The following is a 25099-nucleotide window of genomic DNA, read 5'->3' as shown; positions in this document are numbered from 1 at the left end:
GGCTGTTCATTCACATTCTTCATGCTTTACTTTCCAAAGTCAGTCATTCAAACAATTCTGAGGGCAATTTTTATATCTCAATAAAAATCTTTCTTAGGTCATCAAGTATTATCAAAACAGATGTGCAGTGAAAGAAATAGTACCCAGACAGTAACTCTTTAGGCAAGATAAAAAAAACCCCAAAAAAGTTTAAAAATTACTAGAGCTAAGCTATTTTAACAAGGCAGCATCAGTGACTGAGTTTGAAAAAAAAGTCTTGATAAGCTCCCTGTTAAGTAGAGACCAGACCAGCTGCCCAAAATCTGTCAAAAGGCAGGGGTATAGCCCAAAGTTCTGTATAAGCACAAACATAACAAGCACAGTCAGTCTGAACTGAGGAGAGAGAAATGCAACATCCAGTCTTAATTAGTGCCTTTGACAATTATTTGTGCTTGTGTAAAATTAAAACAAATAAATATGTAGGTTTGGGGTGGTGAAGGACAGTGAAATACAGTCATTAGTTCTGATGAATTGTGTAGTAATAAGCTACATTGTGTGGAGAGACAGAGCTTTGTATGTTGTCCTAAAAGATGAAAATATCGAGGAATTCTATAGAATTTCATAAAATTGTTGCACCAGTGGATATGTAAAATAAACTGCTACTAGGACTGACTTCAAACCCCTTTAAAACCCAAAAAAAGGATAAAGCAAACCACATTAAGATTAGCTGTTAAAAACTGTGGAAAGAGGGAAGTTTTTTCAGGTCATTGCTAGAAAAGCTAAAATGTTTTCTGAGATCTGAAGCAGTCTTTTTGAGCAAAGCAGGAGAAGCCTACACTGTAGGAAACGGAGAAGAAAAAAAGATGGAGAAAAAAAGATGGAACTTGAACTTTTCAGAAGACAAAAAAAAAAAAAAAAAAAAAGGAAAGGCTGCTGAGTAAAAATTCCACTCAAGGGCTTTTATACTTTGACTACAAATAAAGAACTCGCATGTATAAGATGCTTTGCATGGTCTCCAAATTCCTGTTTCTTTATTTTCATGTAACTGTGAAAGGATTAAGTTGTAAGCTGGAATATTAACAGAGACAGATCTACAGAAGAATGCTTGTCTAACATTAGGGTGAATTAAGGCTCCTGCACTAAATACCAATGCTCTACCTCCACAGATGAGCACCAGGCACAGGGCAGGTACCCAAGAGGGGCCTCATCACGCATTTCACCTGCAGTTTAGGTTAGTTCAAGTGAGGTTATTCCCAAAGAATTCTCTTTCTCTATCTTCTCTTCCACATATACTGTTTTATCACTTATCTGATAGGCTCATTTGGGTTTTTGGGTTTTGTTTGTTTTGTGAGGCTAGTTACTATTTGATTCAAGTCACAAATTGCTATTCACAGAAGCATTAAAGTAAATTAAATGAGAATGTGTATGGTGGTGAAAAGGAATGAATGTAGCTTTAAGCCAACTGTGAAAGAATAACCTGAGATTTCAGAGAGTGCCTAGAATCCATTCAATCTCAAATGATCTCAGAAGAGTTATTTTTTTTGTTGTTGTTTTTAAACTGATCTTGAAATATTTTTGTTTTGAGCTGATTCTAAATTGGAAGTTTCCCACTTTTCCACATAAAAGAGAAGGAAGTACTTTTGAATAAATGAAGCATTTTGAAACAATTAAAAATATTGGAACCTATACAAAAATTAATAAAATACTAAAGTGTCATATTGAAACAGGAAAAATAACTCACAAATTGTCATTTTTTCTCCCCAAAAGTGTTTACCAAATTAAAGAATTACTTGTTCTCTACAAGAAGTGTTTGTCTAAAATAAAATATTTGGTCACACAAGGTCATCTAGCATAGCTGAAAAGCACAGGAACAATGCAATAGACTGATGAAGAGTACAAAAGTGAGGTCTGGAAGTCAGAATCTGGCAAATAAAACAGGAAACAAGGGTACACAACACTCAAGACTTCAAAACCAACTCAAGTGGTTTCATCTGAAGACTACATGTGTCTGTGCTGGCTCCAGAGGAACTGGCTCTATAACTGAAATACCAAATTAGCCAACAGACACTCACAGTCCAAACTAATACCATTGCCCAGATGGCCCTACATGTACACAGCTTCTGAAAATACCTACAGAGCAATAAAGCAAAACACACTGTGCAGAGCCTTGCATAACCATATTCACTTCCATACAGTGCCTTCCATCACAGTGAACTGCTTTTGCAACTAATCAATTCAAGTGATGTTTACAATGCCACCACTGCATTGTTTCACAATACAATCCTGCAAAGCAGTGAGCTAAGACTGCAATCAAAATGAAGACTAAAGGAGAAGGGAAAATGGTAAGCAAAAAAGACAAGGAAAACATGTCAACTTTTTTATTTTAAAATACAGTCTTTTCTCTTTCTCACCGGCAGAAATTAGTCTCTTTCTACAGCATCAACAAGCCTTACAGAGTTTCAAGAGTAACTGACAGGGTAAGTGAGGGAAGAGTAGGACGAATAATAGGAAAAGAGGCTTTAGTCATGCAATCATAAGCAGCAGGAACCTGATTTAGCAAAACATATTCTCCAAGTGTTAAGACAAACCAGTGGCATAATACACCAAGGATTTTCTTTTGTTCCTAAGAGCAACAAAAAAAGGGGTATCTCATCTGTAACTATCTACAGTTAGCCAAGTCAAGGATGATTTAAAATACTTGTTCTGTCATCTTCACAATTTTCTCACTCCATGTTATGATTACTTGATGCACTGTTTGAGAAATCCCTCACATTGGAGACCAGTGTAACCAGCAGGTTGGCTAAAGGTTTTCCATATGCAGTGATGAGACCAGAAGCTCTGCAGTGTACCACAGCATAGCTGCCTGCAACGAGGAAAGCCAAATGGGTGGCAATTTTCCTTTCACTTCTATAAGAAGAAAACAACTTCTCTTACTGCTTCAGTAAATTCAGTCAATGCTTGTTCTGACTAGGGAAAAAGAAAACATCCCCTGCAATATTTATCTTTTCCTAAAGATTCATTTGTGTGCTGATAACAGAGCTGAGATATTTACCTGGAGATAAAGAGGCAGGCTTTCCTGAATGGCAGAGAGCAAAGCCACAGGCAGCTCCTTGTCCTGCTGGAGCACAGAGTGTGGCAGCAGTAAGCAGTCCACGATGCGAAACAGGAGCTGCTGTGCCTTGGAAGTAGCCAGTATCGGTGCACAGAACTTTACCAGACATCCTGTTGAAAAAAGTTCAAAAAATCCCAAACCAATTCACAGTTAAGAAAAAAAAAAACTAAGAAAGCCTTAAGAAGCAATTATGTTAAATTAGATAATCTGAGAGTAGCAAAAGCAACTGAATTGTCTCACTCCTATGTGCTCATTCCATAGCAACCCGTTAAAAAATCCCAGTCAAAACAACTCAGAAGTCCATTTACAGTTCATCAAAATAAAATACTATATTGATTCAACACATTACAGTTAGAAGTTTTTAGGCAAGTGAAGATGCTTTAGGAAAAGTACAGCAATGCTGAAGATAGGACGAGTCTCTTAGATCCCTGCAGAAAACTTAATTAAACTTGATCCATAACCCTACTGCAATCAGCACATGTGCACTTGAACATTTACCTTGCTGTGTGCATTCATCCCTTTTACAGAGAAATGCTGCTTTTGCCTTCCCTTTACATTTGTCTAACACCACTGTGGCAACACCACATCAGCAACTACTCACACAGCAATTTAACATTAGCAAAACATTAATACCCTTCAAATTGCATTTAATTTCAGCAGATTAAGAAGAACGAGGGGCAGCCAACTCCATTAAGTCTTGCCAGGTCTTTGTGGGCTGTCAGTTCACAAACTGAGAGCCTCAGAGAACATCTTTCTTGATTTCAGCACAGTAATGTATCACTTGCTCAGCTTTGAGCCAGTATTAAGATTGTTCTTTTGACTTCCAGAAAAAAAAGGTAAATACCCCAACTTTGAAAAACATCTTTATTGCAAGCAAGGTGTAATTTTTCTTGAAAAAACTAACTCCATACTCAGAAGTGTTAATACTTAAAACACATATTAAATAAAACAAGATTCTTATGTCAACATTTTCAACTTCACATTTTATTAGAGGCAAGAAGATGTTTTCTGTGTAGAAAAAACAGGAATATCCTGAGGAAACAAGTTTAAGACTTTGAAAATAATGGAAAATCAAAAGTAGGCTGTTACAAGATATTATTAATCTATAAAAGTCATTCATTATCATCTCTAAAAACAACGCAAAACAACATTAATCTTGTGGAGTGAAAGAAAACACAATGATCAATCATAGAGAAAGAGAAGGATCACCTAACAATACTTCTAATAATGTTGTCTAAGCTTCCTGCTTTGAAAGAAACATGGTCATTCCAGCTGAAAGTACTCCTTCTATTATCACTGCTGTGATGTGTGGGACAGTACAAGACACAATCTGACTACTGACAGGAGGTGTTTAGATTTGTTAAGTTTTGTGCTTTGTCCTTATAATTTAACAAGCCCACAGAATGTGAAGCAGTGATTGAAATACACTTGAATATTTTTTTTCTTTTAAACCTTCTTTAACGCTTTCTTAAATAAAAAGAAAGGACATTTTCTTGCACACAACAGCAAGATTGAAGATTAATCGTTTCCTATTGCAAAGAACAAGAAGGACAATACCCATCTAAAAAGGAAAATACCAATGTAAAATTACTTTCCAAGGCTCCAACCCACATCTGGGTATCTAAAAATGTTTAATTTTATATACGTCTTGTGTATCAAAGTATGCTGACTTCACAATATAAAAATTAAGTATTTTACAAAACTCTAATTCCAGTACATTTGATGCACCTTCTGCATCTTGGTCATGCTTTCCCTGTGCTCCTTAGAATCATGATGCAAACTGTGTGTGCATGCAAATCATTATCTCTGTTTTAAGATACATAAAGTTTACTCTGTTTTTAAAGGTAAGTGGGTCAGACTGGTACATTCATTGATAATTAAAGCACTCTTCTTTTTCCACCCTATCAGTGCTTCCACACTTAATGAATAAATACTAGAATTGCATTTTAGTAAGGTACAGAGTGCATATCAGAGAAGCAGTTCCAAAAAAGAAGTGAAGTACATACCTAAGCCAATTTGGCCACTAACATAACTCCACTACAGACCATGTAGGCTGTCATAATACTGCTTATCACAGAATATCCTCAGCTGAAAGGCACCCACAAGGATCACCAAGTCGAACTCCCAGCCCTGCACAGGACACCCACCAAAAGTCACACCATGTGCTGGAGAGCGTAGTCCAAGCACTTACTGAACTCTGTCAGGCTGCTGCTGTGACCACTTCTCTGGGGAGCCTGTTCCACTGCCCAGTCCCCCTCTGGCTGAAAAACCTTTTCCTAAACTCCTTAAAACCAATTTTAAACTCTACCTTACCCCTCCATATTTGCCCTAACAAAATCTGTCTACAGTTTGCTGAATTCTATGACTCCTTGGCTGCACTTCCACTTCTACCTTAACTATACAATGATTGAAAAAACCCATTCAAATAAGTGATTACTACAGTGTTTTCTTTGGTGAGTCAGGCTTTGCCCCATAGCATGGATACCAAACACCAAAGCTGCAAGTTGTCTCAATCCACATGGCTCAAAACTTGGAATTCTTTCAGAAGGGTGTACACCTACTTTTATGTTCTACAGGAACAACTCAGAGCTCATCACTTCTGTTTAAAATGAGTGGGCAGAGGAAGGAAACAGTAAGAGACCTCATACAAAAAGATTTCATGACCCTCTCTGGGAAGAGTAGATCTACTGTGGGTATAAATTGCTGTAACTTCAGGAACTGCTATGATTTACAACAATCCTCACTACAGCTAAAGAGGCAGCAACCAGCTCGTGTCACTGTTTCTGAGTTTGTTTAGGTAAAACAGATGGTTTTCAGTAATGAAAGACACAAAAACATCTTACTTCCTTTTGAGAATACTGATTTGCAGGGGTAATAAAAGAAAACCCCATAAACAAAAACCACAAGGAGGTTAGACATCAGGATCTAGAGAAAATCTGGAAAAAAAAAATCTAACTGCAGCATCTTGGTGACTTTCTTTTTTTGAACATTAAATAGTATAGAGCAAATATATATCTGGATAGTATAGAGGGGAAAAGAAGTATTATAAATTTATTTTACTGATTCTTTAAAACTATTTCCTAAAAGATAAAAGGTGTAAAATAATTACCTATGATCCAGTATGTAAGCTGCAGACCTTCTGGAGGTCCTTTCGCCTTCAGATAGGGTTTTACATACTTTAACACATCACCCAAATACTCCAAAGTCTTTGCTACCATGGCAGATTTCTCAGGGAGTGTCTGAAGACCACTGTAAGTTCTACCAACAGCCTGACAAAACAAAAACATTGAAATAAATATAAATCAGTCTCTCATGAGACTTTTGTGAGTAATTTCTTTCTCAGCACTCTAAATCTGATAATAGTCTCTTTTCACTGAAATTGTCCTATGAAACTAACACAGGGTAGATGTACAGTACCTTAATGAACTGGACAAGAGCATTTTTTGGGTCTTGCTTGAAAACTGACTGTCCAACATTAGCCTTTAAAAGAATGTTTTCTACTTCTGAGAGTTTAAAAATCAGTCTTGTCATTTCCGTCAGCTGCTCCATGTAGGCTTTTCCTGATTATTACAAGAGAGCACATCAGTAAATACAGTATACAGTTATGCTTTTAGATTTAATTTAGTCCCAAAATCATGAAGTGAAGCGTTATTTCAAAATATCTAAAACAACAACTATTTGGCAACCAACTGCATGTCTCCAGACAAATAAAAAATTCCAAACCAGTTACTTTTCTGATATAATTTATAAGAGAATAAAGAGTTTTTAGTATGGCTAACCAAGCTGATGGGTTTTTTTTTTTTTCGAAATCTGCAAAATGTGTATGAGAAATAGTGACTGGAAGACATGTTCTAGAGATAATGAGAACTGCAGTGGTTTTAGAAGAAGGGATGAAGTACTGCTCTAAGAAAGCAAAGTATCCAGTGTAAAAAAGGGGAGAATTAATTGCAGCTAGATTCCCCCACCCCTCCCTTTTTCTTTTAAGCCATTCACAGCATGATTTCTGACTATTTACTTCAGATTTTCACTTTTTTTAGAGCAGTTTCTCCATGGGGGAAAAATAACTTGTCTCCTTGGGAGCAAGTTTTTATTCTTTGCTTCCAAGGAAACAAGCTCTTTTATCTTTGTTTGTGATAAATTTGTCATATGCAGAGCAGGCAAACTATCAATAAATAGCACAAGCAGTGTAAAGAAACACATTTTGTAATTAGGTAAAAGTAAAGGAATACAAACAAAAATACATTTTGTAATTAGCTGAAAATGTTTGCCAGCTTTGCAATATAGCCCCGTTACTGCAAACATGAGGGAAATGTGAGCACTTACCAACTGTTCTCTCAGCATCTGTCTTGGCCAAGGCGCCACTTGGTTGATCGAGGAACATTTGCAAAACGCAGCGCAACCACGAGCGTACTGTCAAAGCTTCGTAGGATGTATAGCCCATGCTAGAGAAAGCTTCACACAGTGAACTGCGTAGGTGGAAAAGAAAGAAAAAAGGTACAGAAATCTAATAAAAGTAGGCAGAGAGGTGACAGAGTGGCTCATTTGCCTGTAGATGCATATATATATACACATGTACATATGTTTTGGCTAAAAAAATACAGAGGGAGGAAAATTCACACAATGGGAAATGCCTTACTGTAACAATAGATGATTTGACTGTATTATCTAAACTGACAATGTACAATGCTGGAAATAGTTTATCTGAATCAGCTTGGAACTTCATATTGACACTGCTCATGCTGCTCCAGCCTTTCATATAAAGCCAGCCCAGGTGTCTGTCCCATGCTACTCTGAAGTCTGCTTAGTTCCAACTACATTAAAGATGGAGAAGAGAAGGTCTGCTTTAGCAAATAAAGATATGCCATGTTCAAAACAGATCCAAAGGGAAACATAAAAGGGCACCTTGGAGATGAGAAAGGAAACTGCTGTACTGCAGCACACTTACAGACATATTAATTTAGGTATGTATACACACACAAGTATATCCATTCCCACACAAACGTGCTGTATATACTTTGAAACACTTGCTACCATTCTACAAGTCAGGTGTCAGACCAGAGTCACTCAATGCACAGTCCCTGTACCTTACTGCTCTGTATTCCCAAAGTTTTATTTGCCTCACTACCAAGAGTAGCTGCTGCAGTTGTTTTTCCCAAGCATATCAACCTTGCATCATTAATTCTGCAGAAGCTCCTTGCTAGAAGACAGCAGGTGTGTGCTGCACTCTGTTCCCAATTACTATCAAATGAGGTGCATGTGTGCTTCAGGTCAGGGATATTTCTTGAAAATACTTACACTTTTTATTTGAGAGACTTCCTCCCTGGTCAGTCTGAGATACTTCAACTTTAATGAAAAATTCTTGTACTCTTTCTTGATATGTGTACATGTAAAACTACCTATTTTCTATTGATTTTTTACTCATGCCTGCAACAGAATGTCAGCAAAGGTCCAGATGGAAACCAAACTAGATCCTACTTCTCACTAAACAACACTGATGAAGTTGAGGGGTTTTTCTGCTTCATTGACTTAAAACCAGTGATACCTGTTGTGTATATTTTGTATGAACATCCCTGCTGAAGTACTACTGACAAAAAAAGTAAGGAGACCAAATGAAAGTAAATAAAAAAAATAACACTGAATTCCAGGACCAAAAGAGAACAAATAGGCTGCCTATGGACTTAATGCTACTTGCAGTATCATGTAAAGAGGTTCAGTCTTGTGTAATCTTGATGTACACAGCTAGTCTACTTGGTCCCAAAGGCTGACAAAAGCACTTTCTGTTGTAGTCTCACTCTTGTTTCTCTTGCTTGCTGGTAGGTGGGCCACTTAGGCATCTTCCTAGAACTGGAAAGGAATATGCTCCTAATCCTTAGAAAGGAAGGAACAATAACTACCTGCCGGAAGCATGGCAAGTGGTCCTTTTAAAACAGTGAGCTTATTCACATGCTCAGAGTTAGTTTAGACAGGTTGTAACACTATCATGCACTACACAACATGGATCTATCTGGAGAGCAAAGTTTAGGCTCTACTGCAGAAGAAATCCCAAAGCTCATGCATATGCTGCCAGAGCTTGCAGGGTATAACAGTATTGGAAACAAAAGAATCTTTTTACTTTTTAACTGAGAATGTTTGATGAGAAAAATTATCAGAGCACAGTGACCATGAAGTCTTAAGACCCCAGCACTTAGATACTTTGACAACTTTTGCTATAAAACTATGTAAGGTAAATAAGTACATGAATCATGCTACAAAAAAGTGCTTTCAAGACAACAGCGACACCTTTATATTCTACTAAAAATATCTTGCCTTGGGTACTCTCTGTCCTTTCACAAAGAAGCTGAGCCAGGATAACAATGTATCTATGTACACATTGTTAACAATATGTAAGATGCTTAATGAATATTGGTGACAAATACTTAAGTAATTGCTTTCAAACACCGACTTGAGTGAAGAGAATTGGTAATTAATCTTAAGATCTAAATAATACCAAAATTCAAGTTTAGGAGCCAAAATTTTTTTCTTGATCTCACCCAAACAGCAACAAATTCAAAATTACAAAATTCAAATTATAAAAGGAATTTATATACCTAACTCTTATTTCATTCAGCATATGCTAGGTATCTGCAACCTTGAATGAAACTCATCCTATAAAAATCATGAAAGAGAAATATAGCAGAGGACTGAACACTCCTTTCCCAAGCTCCAAATTGATACACAAGGAACTAAATTCAACCTTTTCTAACACCTCCCTGCAAGAAGACCATAGCCTCATCTTTGTCAATCACACTTAAATAATCTTTACCATATCCTGATTTACAGATACTGTCCTTTGTACACTATGTACCCTAAAAATGTGCAACATTTTTCACTTTCAAATAGAGTCCAACACAGAAATATTCCCTCTTTCTCTCTCATTTCTCACCTCCCCTGCTTCCAAAGCCCGATTCAGAAGCGGGCAAGGCAGGCAAAAAAAAGCACACAACAAAAACAACCACCTCCCATCCATCTTAGGTTCACAGAGGCTTACTTACTGAAAATAAAATTTCTCAGGTGTATAAAAATTTGACTGGATTGTCCTGGGCAATCTGCACTAGCTGATCCTCTTTGAGAAGATTCAAAGAATCTGGACTATTTTATTGAAACATTACAGTCTGAAGCAAGATTTTCCTCAAGCCTAACGAAGGATGAAAAGGTACTGGAGAAACAAACAGTCATAATTTTTCACCTGTTTTCAATTAGATGACTTAGATATCTTGACACCAGCTGAGGCCACACCATGTCATCCCACCCAAACAGCCGCATCATTGACAGAACAGGCTGTGGCTGCAGATCTGACAGGGCTTTGCTGGGTATATCCAAAGCTAAGAGAGTAAAACCTGTTTTTAAAGAGAGAAAAACATGGCACCATTTTGATAATTTCTCAGTATAATCCCTGTTCCATAAAGAGTACTGAAAATTAATTACTATTACTAATGTGCAGTCTGGTAGTACCAGAAATCTCAATTAAAACTGGGCAACTGTTCTAACAGTGATTGTTTGTATCCATGTTAAAAATGTAGTCTCTATCCCAAGCAGTTTGTAAATCATCAAGACACATGGGTGGCAAAGGAGGAAAAATAGATCCTAACACATGCAATTTTAAATAGATTCACAAAACCACAGTTTATAAATCCTGAAGGCATAGTTTTACCACCTCTGCAATGTCTTAAAACCTGCTTTTTCATCTTCTTGACTTCCTTTTCTTACCTCCATCACTATATCTTGCCCTGTACACTTAAGTATTACTGTGCTTTACAGGGTTGAGTTTTATTTATTTGTTTTGTTGTTTTTACACACTTCTCACAGTGAAAAACTGTATCTGGAAAGAATTCACTCAGTAAAAGCTGGTACCTCTCTATTTTTAGAAGACTTTCATCTATCAAAAGTTACTGTATAAATAAAGCACTACAGAAAAAAAATTACTCTTGAAAAGGATCTCCATATAACTGCTGCAGATCTAGAAACTGGGGCAGTACTTTGTGCAGAATTTTGTTAAAGAAGCATAACCTTTTGGTGTTTCTGTTAAGTCTATTGTAGAATCTGTATCCAACAGTACCAGAATAAAAACATATAATGCATTATTAATACTGCAAATGACAAGTACATAAAAACTCAGAAATTAGATGTAATCTTAAATGCTGAGCAGTTATTGGGTTACAGGAAATGAGAAGCATCAAATGAGTCAGGAAAACTGACTTTGGAGGGCAGTGAAAAAGGGGCTCATTAGTTCCCAGACTCTCCAATTCAAATAAATATAAACCTGCATGCATTGACAAACTGACTTTAAATTAGACAGAAAAGGCTAGTTTTCAGAAACAACAATAAAATTGTTCTAATTAACAGTACAGGGACAGACTACCTTAAGCCATGAAGGACTTCCCATTTCCTTATGTGCCTCAGAATAAACAATAAGGTCATACAGAGTCCCTACTCTGCCTTAGGTGAGGAAACAATTTGTGCCAGCCTTCTTCCAGATTATCACCTCGTTTCTGCAGCATCAGCCATAAGAGAGGCTGGGGAGAAATGGGAGGCAGAACAGTGCTGTGAGGCCCAGGCTCTTTGCCTGGCAGGGGGAGCAGGAGAGCTGTGACAGCTGCTCTCTCTCTCCTCTGGGCTGCAACCTTAAGGCAAGAAGCTCAAACAGCATGGGAAAGGTTTGCCTGTCTCTGTAGTGCTACCTAACACATCTCTACAAAGCAGGTCACAACTGCACTCCCCTCCTTCTCAGAGGAGTTTATAATAGCTTGCTGCTCTTGCTATTTCACTGTGCTAATAATAAATAGAAAAAAAAATTATGTCACTGTAGGAAATGAATGAAAGTTTTGACATTAACAACCTTCTCCTTTGATTTGTATTGCTGTTTCTCACACATGTTTCAGCAGTGTGAGACCACTACTGTTGCACACTGCCTCTTTCATTAATGCTGCCTCCTAACTACCACAGAGCTGCTTCAAATGAAGGGTCTTTTAGCTTTTCTATTACCAACTCAGTACTCCTGAGCTTGTAACTTTATCTAATTCACATCATGATGGGAAAGACTATTTCATGTTTCACTCTTCTGAATTTTAGTTAACTGGATACAAGATTTCATTGTAACTGCAGAATGCCATGTTAGCTACTGATGTGAAAGATCAAACTGGGATATCTTTCTATTCACTGCCAAGCTGACTCGCTGCATGTGGAGTTCACACACATATGGAATGTTGTACTTCAAGATTAAAAGCCTTCAGTGTAAAGCAAGACAAATAATTAGAATGAATTATGAAATAGTTTTATGACCACAAATATAAGAGTTTTGCAAAAAGCAACAGTCAAGCAAGCAACCTTTTTAAAATTGCTTTCAAATGAAAACTATTTTTAAAAAATTAGTTTGAATCTCAACCATTATGAACAGTTCAACACAAATAAACTTCTACAAAAACAAGTAAATTCTGAATATAGTGAAAAACAGTATTCTTATTTATATTGTATAACACTTGCATGTTGATTATAATCTGTGACTAGTAGTGAAAAGGAAGTCAGGTTTTTATAGCTTCAAACCCCTTTGGCATTCTCAATGCGTTTGTAACCTATAAAGGAATTCAACACTACAATACTTCCTTCTGTCAAAACGTTCAGCACAGATTCTATTTTTTTTCATTTATACACACTTAAGTTACTACATGGAAGGAGAAATATCCCAAACTCCTTGAAAGTTTGTGACCCGGAGAATAGCACCAAATCCAGCAGGTTGCAGCAGGGTCAGTGCTAACCTGCAGCTGTATCAGCAAGCTGAGGGGAAGGCGGCGTCTGTGACATTCTCTGGCTCTTCAAGTAGGGAAAGAAATTTCTCCAGAGAGCACTGGCGACAGCAAGGTGGTGCTCTTTAGCCACCAATGGAAGCTCTGCGGCTGAGGCTGTGTTTCCCAGCTGAGGTCCCTGGCTTACACGTTCGTGCACGCTCCTAGGGAGGAAACAAAAACAACGTTTACGTTCAATAAATGCAAAATTCACATCTTTTAAAAACGCATTTACAGCTACTTTAAACCGTAGAGTCTGAGAACTAAAGGATCATTTTGAGCAATTAAAACCTTTATGCAAAGACATTATGCATACCAGTTATTTGATGGATGAATGATGGCATATTAAGCACCATAAAGTTAATGTTAATTACTAATGTCAACCATTAATTATATGCTTTTTAATATGTCAGATCAAAATGAGAAATTGGCAGCTTTAAAATTAATATCTGCATTTTGCAACTGTTAGCATGACAAGCCAGTCTGCTTCCAATCTAAATGCAGGTGCTTTTATAAAATTTTTGTCACTAGGATTTTTAGGATTGAGTTGTGTACAGCAAATAATGGCAAATGATTTTGATCAATTGTAAAGCTTCCTTCTGAAATCTACTTCCCACTTGTAAAATCTCACTAGGTATGAGTTTAGATAAAAGATTCATTTTATCCTGATGCACTGCAGACAATTAGGTTTGACAGCAATGCCCACAGCTTTGTTAGTACAGTAAAGACAAAAGTTACCACTACACATAACTCCAATCTCTTCCTCAGACAATGTGGCATGAATTCAATAACACACTCAATTTTCTTTGATTCTTCTAGTACCATTCCTGCTACTTAATCTAATTTGGAAGTTGTGACTTTCTAGAGGTTTAATAGAGATATGTCTGCAGGGAATCAATGTTCTCTGAGAAATGGGGGGGGGGGGGGACATTAATAAATTTGTCTAGTAGAGCAGGATAGGAGGCATTACAGTACTGGGCTGATCAACTAAATAACATGCTTATTAAAAACAATCTGTAGGAACGCACTATCATTCCTGTTCCTATTTATCTTCTGGTCAACCCAATTGAGATTGTGCATTAAAGCACAAGCAGCATTATTACATTTGCTTTATTAAATTCTATAAACAGCACTGTAAAGTCAGAGTCAAGATATTTATAAGATAATGGCAAACCACAGAGGCATTGAGAATTGCCTTAACACTAATATTTCTAGACTACAATGTTTTTTTCTTAACTGCCATTCTCACAATAGCAACTGTTTCACAAAAAACTTCCCCTAGATCTTTATTTTATGCTTACACTAATTTGAAATAGACCAAAACAAAAATAGAAAAAACTCCAGCTCCTAGTCCCCTTCTGGGAACGGAGGAAAATTATGAAAGAATTACACAACTCACAGCACTCATTAGGACATCTGAAATGGAATAATTTTAAATAAAGAGTAGGTTGGCTGCAAGGCCTTCCCGTACTAGGGTTGATATTAGAAGTGCATCTCATTATATCAAATTAGTATCCAAAAATTCTGCCCAACACATAATTTAAAACATAAAACATACTGGCTGTCAAAGGTAACGATACCTTATGCCTGCCTGCAGGCATTCATTAGTTTCAATAGGACAGACAGGGAGAATTGAGTACCAGCTACTTTTCGAATAGCTACATTTAACAGACAAGGTATGCAGCATTAGGAGGAATCAAGGATTTCTTTGAGACATGGCATGAGTCCAAACACACGAACAGAAGCCAGGAATTCTAAACCCAACATTTATTCCCTCTGTGGCTTCACATAAATCATACAGCCTTTGTTAGCCTCAGTTTCCCAGCCATGATATTTGGATAGTGAGACAGCTTACCCTTTAAGGATGCTGTGAAAACAATCAATGCTTAGAAACTGAGGATTATATTCAGTATGTCAGTTGGTATTCCTATTTACAAGGCATATTCTCCAAGTCAACATGAACTGAAATAGAAGCAAGATTAGCATAAAAAGTCAAGCAACACTTCTTTGGGAGCATCCCCTTATGAAGAAAAAGCAAAGAAAAGAGTGTAGAAACAGTGAGGTCTAGAGGTCAAATGATGAAAAGATAAAAGAAAGGCTAAAGACAAAAGTCAAAAAATTATTTTCGTCTATTGCAAAAAGCAAAAGTTTAACAGTAAAAACAAAGGGCTTTTCTGTTCTATTTTGTTAGGAAAGGGAACATGATGCCTCATAATGCAGAGAATAAAACTTCTGGGACCAAATTCTGTCTTACTTACATCCAGACTACACTGTAAAACTGCACAAAGACCTTTTTCTCTCCTCTAAATTGCCTCTCCAAAGACGGGTGCCTTGCATCTCCTTTAGCCATCTATGCAAAGTAGAAGGGTGCACAGACTTCCAAAGTAAGGTAATATATCTCTGTGTCAGTGGAAGGGCAACACGTACAAATCAGTATTTATGTTTATTCATAGTAACCTACACAAATGCTGGCAATAAGGTAAATGCTTAGAATCGATGGGACATCAATATATGCTGCAGCTGATGTAGCCAGCTACTTCTACAAACTAGCACAATTTTTAACTCTACTAAAATATGAATAAATGCAATTTTACTTTTTATTCAGGTTTCTACTTTTTTCTAACACTAGATAAGCATACCATCAAACATTACTCAATTTCTAAAACTTTATACATTTAATTATCTATTCTGTTAAGAACTCTGGAACCACCAGTTGCCTTATTATTGGTAATAACTTGGTGTGATTTTTACTTCTTTTAAATAATGAATTTTCTATTTCTTAAAAAAAAAAAAGTGTTTTTTTTTTTTCATTTTACTATCAGATCAAATAAACCCTGGGTTTATTAAAGAAGGGAAAGGCTTGTGCTACCTGAATGACGATTCTGCTGGATGTGTAGGTATAATAGTAGCATACAGGATTATTTTCTATATCCTACACCTCGGGTAAGGAATTGAAGCCATTTATCTGGATGTAGATACTGTAATCATAAAATATGCCCTTGCAAGCCTGCATTACTAAAGAGAGCCAAACTTTAGGTCAAGCCAGAAGAGTAAAACACAAAACTCATCAGCCTGCCTATATAATGGAAACTTTCAAGTCACTGCTAGTCTATAATCTGCACTGGATGCATAATAGCATGCAGACTTAATGCAATGTAATTTAATTTGATCTACAAGGGTTCAGTACTTCCCAACATGAAAGAAGACCTCTCTCCTACCAGCATTTCCAAGGGCTACCACCCTCAGGGTCTCACTGGCTATGAATACAGACACGGGTTTCTTCACAGACAGTATTCCCAGCTCCTTGACTCCCAGTCCAAGGTAGGCCAGCCACAGTACCTACAAATCTCAGCTGCCCAGTACAGCCAAGATTATGCTCAAGAAAGTATTTTTAAAGGACCTGAATGACCTTTTGATGTTGAAACAAATAAATAATTTAAAATCATCACCTGAAGGACCAACACGCTTGGATACAACTAGGGAGATTGGGAAGAGATATATGAGTATTTCTAAAATGGTGAATGGTTTTGATGCATAGAATTTCAACTACAGTAATCAGTTATTTCCAGAAAAACACAGGCAAAGTGAAAGGAAGCAAAGCACCATCACAATCAGATTCAAAGACAGGTAGTAAGTGCTTTGCACCCTTTGCAAATCAACGAAACTTCCACAATATTTAGATTTTGAGATTTCCCTGCCAAACATTCTCCCTCTTTTGTATCATTAAGATTATCAACACAGTTCATGGAATCATAGAATTGTTTAGGTTGGCTGGGACATTAAAGATGATCTATTTTCCACACCCCTCCATGGACAGGAACATCTCCCACTAGATCAGGTTGCCCAAAGCCTCATCCAACCTGGCCTTGAATACTTGTGGGGCATCCACAACTTTTCCAGGCAACCTTTTCCAGTGTCTCACCACCTTGATAGTAAAGAATTTCTTCCTAATAGGTAACTTAAATTTCCCCTCTTTCAGTTTGTACCCATTCCTCCTTGTCATATCACAACAAGGACAGATGCAGAGCTCCTCTCTGGCTTCCCTGTCAGCCCCTTCAGATACTGGAAGTCTGCCATGAGGTCTCCACACAACCTTCTCTTCTCCAGGCTGAACACCCCCAACTTTCTCAGCCTTTGTAGGGGAGGTGCTCCAGTCCTCTTGTCACCTTTGTGGCCTGCTCTGCCCTTGCTCCCACAGGTCCATATCTATCCTCTGCTCAGGTCCCCAGATGATGCCATGATTGACAGCTCAGCCAGGGCTTGGGGAGGGCCTGGGGGTGGAGCTGGGCACTGCCTCACCTTAAGCAAAGCCTGGCCTGCCCCTCCCAGCAGACACAGACACTGGGATTCCAAGGTGTTTCAAGACATAAAACATCCAGTCTCTGACAAGCAGTACACTCAGCTTTTAGCAACTAAACAGCATTGCAGAATTACTTACAAACTACTCATTCAATTTCACTTTCTTCAAATGCCATAAAACACCAATACTTCTTTAATACCTCTACTGATTTCTTCCTGCCATACCACCAGAACTGCTATTTACAGTGACCAGAACCACAAGCAAGGTTTCAGCAGAAGCTACACACATTTCCAGTAACTAAATCTCTCCAAGATTAAGCTGAAAAAGTTCCTTGTGTGCCCTCCATACACCTTTGAAAATCCAGTATGAGTGTTGAACTAGTTGACTATCATGTCACTTAATTATATGTTACAGAAAATTGCAACTATAGCACCTACTTCATCGATGCCTGTGGATACCAACTCTCATGTTAACAAATTCACTGTTCAACTCCTACTTAGTAATTTGTTCATAGGCATTTATTTTTTTTTTGCCTGTGCTTCAAATATGCAGTTAACACCAAATACATGTAACATTTCTGAATCACAACCATAAAGTATCATACAAAGTGTAAAATCACTTTTAGAGTGAGTTAAATACTTTTATACAGGATTTTTTAAAATATTAAAAAAGAAAAACTAGTTTCAGTCTGAACTGTAGTACTGGCACTCAAAAAGGCAAAACCAAAATGGTTGCATCTAGGTTCAAGTCTGCTTTCAATGCAGTATCATAGCACTTTGCCAAGATATAAGTAAAAAACTGTATGATCCTACCTCTTACAAATGCAGATTCATGCAAAAGAAATGGATCTGGATTCACAGAAAAGGCACATGGTGCATGGTGGTGCAGCTTAGAGAGTGGTGGCAAGTCAGAGATATGGATTTCAGGCATCTTATGATAGAGGCTTTTGGTTTTCTTTTCACTGGTGAATGACTATGACCATCTGACCTAATGTGTGAAAAGGTGAACCTCCTTTCTCTTGGCCCCATTATGTATGCAGGAGTGCCAAGTGGCAGAGCTCCACACTGAACTCCTGGTTATCAGTATGTTTAGTAAGGGCACTGACAGCATGCTTACAAGAATGTTAAGTGCTAGAACATCTACTTTATGGCCTCAAAGTGCCCAAGCTGGATGCTAAACAGCTGAGGCCTATCAAAACAGCCTTAATGTCTCTGGGCACACATTTTGGTACCTAGGGAAGTTGGGTGCTTAAAACAGAGTCACTTACACACTGTCAGACACTTCCATATTCAGTCTGTTTCAGTGAGACATGCATGAAGGAAGTTGACTAAATTCCACCCAAGTCTGATTCAAACATCCAAGCCTTCTTTGAAATCTGTTTCTAAGCTCTCTGGGATACAATTTATTTTCTATATCCCTTTATATAGCACCCAATATATTGAGGCTGTATGACTGCAGTAGGAACTCTCAAAGTGCACAGAATTTTCACCCACCTTTGTGGAATTAAAAGCTACGTTTCAAAAAGCTAAGCAAGATGAGAAACTGAAGACCAAAAATACATTTTCCCATCCATTAAAAGAAACATTTGGAAAAAGATCCCACAGTTTATAATGTGTCAGCACTGTGTAAGCAATAACAATAGCACCATCACCACCACCACCGAGCTGTACAGCAGACTGTATAAGCAGAAGTGGAAAAATCATGACAGAATATTATCAAACATCAACTTACCCCTATGGGTTCAGTATTTATTAAATGAGGTTTTAGTGTTCTCCACTTTAATTTGCTTCAATATACCATTTGTTTAAATGTTAACTCAAAAAAGGAAGTCCAAATAACATGCCTGGTTATGAATGTGTATGATGACTACTGACTTATGCAATGAAGTAGGGAGGACTAACAAGGGAAGAGGGGTGTTTCTAAGAACTCTAATATATAGGACTTTTATCAAATGCTTAAATTCAGTCATGGCACTTAAATTCTTTATAGTGGACTTGCACAACACCATTAGCATCAGTGTTACAGCACACCTTCGTCAGGAACAACATGAAGCATACACAAAAGGATGTCTCTTAGATGTTAGATGAGATCCAAAGGGATACAAGGATGTAATGGTGAAAAAGCAGGGCACAAACAGATATCAGACACCTGAATAACAATTCCCAAACTGCTCACTTAGTCAGATCACCCTCTTTTGACCAGAAAGTTCCCCAGGTGCCTGCAACTAATTTATACAAAAGCCTCAAGCTGAGCATCTGATTCCCAATCTCTGTTTACTGGGGCAGTAATTTGATCATGACTAATCCACACCAAAAAAGCAGGCAGGTTGCATAAGGTGCAGCAGTAGCTACTTGCATTTTCAAACACATTTCTTTAGGTAACAACCAAATGAATCACAGCATCAGGGCGTAGGGCAGCTGGGTCCATTTTGGGCTCTACTCTTGATTGTGAGTTCTACATTAAGTTAGTTACTGGATAAAAATGTGAAATACCAGAACAAGGAATGGAGCCCGTGACACTCTTCTCTCCCAATATTACATACTAACCCACTAGAGAGCAGATATTTAATCATTCCAGCTGCTGCCTGTGATTTAAATAACAAACAAACAACAAAACAAAACCCCAAGACACTAAAGCACGCATCTTCAGCAGTTGGGCTCTACAAGTGGTTCCAAACACAGAGATTTCTGTTTCCATGACACTAAATCAGATGTCTCTGGGCCCACCAGACACATGCTAGATTCAATTCTTTACATTTTCTGTAGGTTAACAGGAGACAAAATCCCAGAGAGAAGGCAGGAGTGGTTTGTTGTACAAGACATATTCACTACACATGTCAAATGATCTGCTAGTGAGCTGGACCTGTTACTGTAGGTCATCAGACCATTGTATCTTGGAAGACCCCTACACCATTTGAGAGCAGAGTTCTTCCAAGTGCTGGTAACCTTTAAGCTCACCTGAACAGAGCTGTCAGGAAGAGAGATACCCAGGAATAAAAGGTCAAAGGAAGCCAACATCACCACAACACTGTAGAAAGAAACTGATTCACAAAGTTCCACCTGAACATGAGGAAGAACTTCCTTATTGTATGGGTGACTGAGCACTGCATCAGGCTGCCCAGAGAGGTTGTGGAGTCTCCCTCACTGGGGATACTGAAGAACTGTCTGCACACAGTCCTGTGCCACAACCTCTACAATGATCCTGCTTGAGAAGGGAGGTTGGACCAGATGACCCCATTGTGGTCCCTTCCAACTGACCCAGTATATGATTTCAATTACTACTGCTTCTCTGTAAAACCTCAGCTAACCATTGCTAAAAGACACTCTACCTTTCTCCACCCAACACTCCTACTCAGACTGTATTTGTTTGGTTTTTTGCCACGTGCACATTAGGAATACATCACCCCCAAACATCTTAAAACGTATTTTGTATTGTGTTGCCTTAATAGAAAAAATGCCTTTTAACAAAATAGAAAAGGCTACAGATCCTTTCAATTTACCACACATTGATCATTGCTTGTGTAGAAGCAGATCACATGCTCTGTCCTACTGAAGATACAGTAGGTTTAAATACAGCCATTCCAGTTCTTTCATTGGTGGTATAAATCTTCAAATCTCAGTGGAAGAGCCTAGTATATTTCTATTGTTAGTGAATCATTGACAGAACAGACTCAACAGTTAAGAAGATTCTAATGTGACAATTTATATAAGCAGAGTAATTAAAGTATATTAGAAATCCAGATAATCTCTCCCAATCAAGCCAATGAAGGGCAGCCCATGGGCATTCAAATTACACATTGCAATTTAGCTCAGGGTCACCTTCCCAAGTTAAATAATACCAACAGAAAATGCCTTCAACAAAATGATCCTTACTCATAACTAAACCTATTCGGGAAATTACATAAAGCTCTTTGAAGATATACACATTTTAAGAAATTAACCACTTTAAACCACTACTTTTTTCCTTCTACTGATTTGAAGACTAGGGCCAAATTTAATTTCTCAGACATTACTTGAAATATTCACTAAAACATAGGGAAGAGAGGAGAAAGTGTTTCAGACCACTCTAAATGTTATAGTGAAGTATGGCAGTAATATTTTCTCACATTACCTGAGAGGGTGTTAAACCAGATGATGCAAGATGTAGTAATTAAGGAATTGTACTAAAATCAGATAGGGAATCTAGTGCTTATGGTTTTTTTTAATATTCTCATAAGCAGTTTTCTTTACTGCTTTTTTTTTTGTTTGTTTGTTTCATGCATCTTCTGCAAATCAATCTATGGACTACACAATTAAAAGCAATTGATTACATTTTGACTTAAAATGAAAAGTAAATCAAAATCAGTGCATATAGTTTTCCAACTTTAAAGCTGTATGAAAAACAAAACAAAGCACACAAAAAATTCCCCCACAAAACATAACCATTTCAATTGATCCCATAATACACAAAAATGGCAAACATACACTATTCAAATTTTAAGTCCAAGTTCCTAAATTTTTTAATACACAACTTAACTGCTACTTCTTTACAAAAATACAATTCTAGAAATGGGGCTCTGTCTGAAACTAATACAGAGGAATTTGCTAGGTTTATGTTCTTCACTGAATTATTTAGATTTAAATGTAAGAGAACAAACAGTATGTACCACAGGAAAAAAATGAACTGAAAGTCTCAGGCCTTTAAGACAGCCATTTTTTCTACAGCAACGTGAAAACAATAATGTGCTATGATATATAACCAGCAACGTTCTCACTGATTAAATGATCTTCCCAGTCAAGGAATCACCAAAACTGGCAAAAGCAGCCATGACCTAATCCTCTTCAAAGTTTTCAAACCAAGCATTCAGAGTAAGGGATGTTAGTTTGTCAAACCGCAGCACTTCTGAACACAGCAATCCCTTGAAACTTCAAATATTTTTTGGGAATTCACCTTCTGGACTTTTAGAAGGAAACCATACACTGGTGTGACAAAGACACAAAATCTAGGTGCAATTCATATAGACCCCTTTACTTTTTTCCTACTGGATTGCAGAAGTTGCACAAAGGCCAAAGTGGTACTAGCCCAAATATTCCTGCCCTTCACTGAAGAGCAATGAAAGTTCCCAAGATATCACCTACTGACTTGGCAGAGACAAGAGAATAAAAGAAGATAGCATTTTTAAACTCATGAAATTGCAGGAAGAAATTTGTCTATTCTTCAAAGAGGGAAATGGGCACACAGCAAATCCTATAGAATTTAACGAAGAAAGAAAAAAATAATACACAAATTAAATGTCAAGCAGAGACACTCCCTACTATATTATACCACTTTTACTCCATTCTTCCTGCAGTGACCTTTACCCCATGCACTTACAACAGAAGAGACACTTGGATCTTCAGTGAGACTTGCAATGATGCAGGCCAAAGAAATGATACAATCATGAGATCCAAATGAATACTCCATATAAACACTTACAAGAACTTTCCACTGATTGCTTGATGAAAGTTGTACATAAATGGAGAAATGAGTCAGCAGTCTACCTGAAGCAATTCCTACTAAATTACAAGAAACAGCAAGGATTTGGAAAAAGAACTAGCATATAATATAATCTTGGACAAAGTAAAGGAAATCAAACTTGGAATTCTTTTATACTGACTGGATTCTCTTTATTTTAAAGACATGCAGTACAAGTATCTCCAAAATTCTGATTTTATACTGTGCAATATTGAAGATGGAGCAATAAGTTCCAATGAACTTGTATGCATTTAACATCAGATTTTAGAGGAAAGCTGTTCATTACTAAGTCTGCATTAATGACAGAAAATGTGAACAAATCTTATGTTGCTCCTTCAATCCACTGATTCATAGATAATTTGTGGATGGGGAACACTAGGAAACGTTTTTCTTAGTTATTCCAAGATGTTCTTGTGTATTTCTTTTAGAACACATATATTTTCCAAAAGCATTCACTATTTTGTAAACAATTAAACAGCATAAAAGCCTCTTAGTTAACCACTAATTCATTAATCAATAAATTGTTTTACCCATTTTTGAATGGCTAGGCTTTATGATTATTCCCTCTGTATGCCTAAGTGAAGAATGTCCAAGGCAACAGTTGAAAGACCACACTAATAAATAAATTTTAAAAAATAAGAAAAATTATCTGCCCATTGAGGGACTCATCTCCTGATATAAAAGATTCTAATCTTCACTGGGAATGAAAGTGTTAATGCTGTGAATAAAATATTTTCAACTGCAACTGAATCATGAGAAGATTATCAGTATAGCAGCAATGTACAGAGGTGCTCCAGCAAGGTTACAGAGTTTAATATAATCCTCTCTATAGCTAAGCACAGTAATAGAGAAACCTGCGCTCACTGTGACAGCATGTTGTGTGCACTCAGAGTAATGCTTTTAAAATACATGGGGAGAACAAGAAATCCCCAACATCCTTACCATTCTCAAAGACAAAGTAAAGATATTAACCAGAACAGACACACAACCCTAAAACACAAAGATACGGAAAAGCCAAACATTTAAACCTGCAGAATATTACTTTCTCCTTAACCCTTCTCAGTGGGTTTAACTGCATCACTGAAAAGACAAGTTGTTATGAACGTAATTGAAATGCAAGCAACAGAGCTTGAGCTTGCTTTGTCTAGGTCTGTTATGAGGGAATATTACATCTGCCATAGCCACCCTAGCAAATTTGTGTTAGAGAGTTGTTTTCTTTTCCTAATCACATTTAGAAAAGATAAGATTGGAAGAGCAGCAAAGACAACACAACCTATGTTAATTCAGTGCAACTAGTTCACATTTCAGTTTGTGGAATACTGTTGGGGAAAACAGACATCTGATTTGAGCCCAACTGCAATTTTCCTGCATTACCTTCACTGGTGTTCAGCCATACTAGCTTCTCCCCTGTACTACGCAGGCATATGCTAAGATTGCAGTTTCCTTTTTATCCGTAATGCAAAATACAAACTGGAAGGCACAAACACACAAAGTGACCCTTTGTTGTCCCAAAATCTGAAGTTCTAGGAGAGTGTGTTCAGACACTCATTTTAGCATAAGGGCTCAGTCATTCACAGATCTCAGCCAAGTAGTCTCTCCTAGATTCTGCACTATTCAAGGCACTCAGAGTCTTGTTGCTTTGAACAGGTGCCTGCTCAGTTCCTTTGAAGAAACAACAGAAAAAGTAGCGATAAAATGACATTTAGTTTCCCTAAGCAGACTTTCAGTATAGGTCAGATACGGAATTTTTTAATCCACTAAAAGAACAAAGAAAAATAAAGAAAAAAATGAGACAAGCTGCATTGAAACAGATACCATTCCAGGCTGTTGTATTCCCCCTTTTTAGTTCACATATATGGAAAAAATCCCCACCTAAACCAAATTTAATATTTATAAGTCATTGCCTTATCGTAGAACTTAAAATAGCTGCATTTCAATTTTTAAAAGCCTGATTTTGAATAGAAATCTTCTGCAACATTACAATTAGTTTTGATCAAATTAAGACAAAATTCCCCAGAATTCCCTTCACCTCACAAAATTAGAGTTCAAAAGGGAAACACAAAACAGGAGGAGGAGGCCTACAGAAATCATTGGAAGTTCTGTAATCTGCCCTGACCATGAGACACTTCAGCCTTTGGTTTTGAAGATTTTGTTAATTTTTTTTTTTGTTTAATAAAACACTAGTAATATTTAACCTAAAATATTTCTTAAAGAACTGAGGAACTGTCATTACACTTCTGTAACTTTAAGTTATCAGGGACCAAAGTTCTTTTTCTTGTTTTTTTAACAGGAGATTTTGTTTCCAAACCATTTTATATCTGAAAGAACAGGGAGCCCAGTTCACTTCGGGTTATATTTATTCAAGTTCAGACTTTATCAGGAACATAAATGCTAATA

General features: G+C 37.2%; 1 protein-coding gene across 5 annotated transcripts in view; it reads right to left on the bottom strand.

Moving 5' to 3' along the window:
* MMS22L (MMS22 like, DNA repair protein) overlaps positions 1-25099 on the bottom strand; it is an 88660-nt gene that overhangs the window by 11959 nt on the left and 51602 nt on the right. For 4 of the 5 annotated variants that reach the window (XM_053939462.1, XM_053939461.1, XM_053939459.1 and 1 more), the window contains 6 exons: positions 12883-13073; positions 10317-10467; positions 7415-7557; positions 6509-6651; positions 6201-6360; positions 3032-3201 (listed from right to left, as the gene is read on the bottom strand). In XM_053939462.1, the coding sequence (XP_053795437.1) occupies positions 3032-3201; positions 6201-6360; positions 6509-6651; positions 7415-7557; positions 10317-10467; positions 12883-13073 (958 nt within the window). Of the gene's footprint in view, positions 1-2360; positions 2843-3031; positions 3202-6200; positions 6361-6508; positions 6652-7414; positions 7558-10316; positions 10468-12882; positions 13074-25099 lie in introns of those variants that run through there. The other variant, XM_053939463.1, reaches the window with a different exon arrangement.

Source organism: Vidua chalybeata, chromosome 3 (assembly GCF_026979565.1).
Source record: "Vidua chalybeata isolate OUT-0048 chromosome 3, bVidCha1 merged haplotype, whole genome shotgun sequence".
Lineage (NCBI taxonomy): Eukaryota > Metazoa > Chordata > Aves > Passeriformes > Viduidae > Vidua > Vidua chalybeata.
Note: the sequence above shows the minus strand (reverse complement) of the source record. Positions and strands in the feature narration are given on the sequence as shown.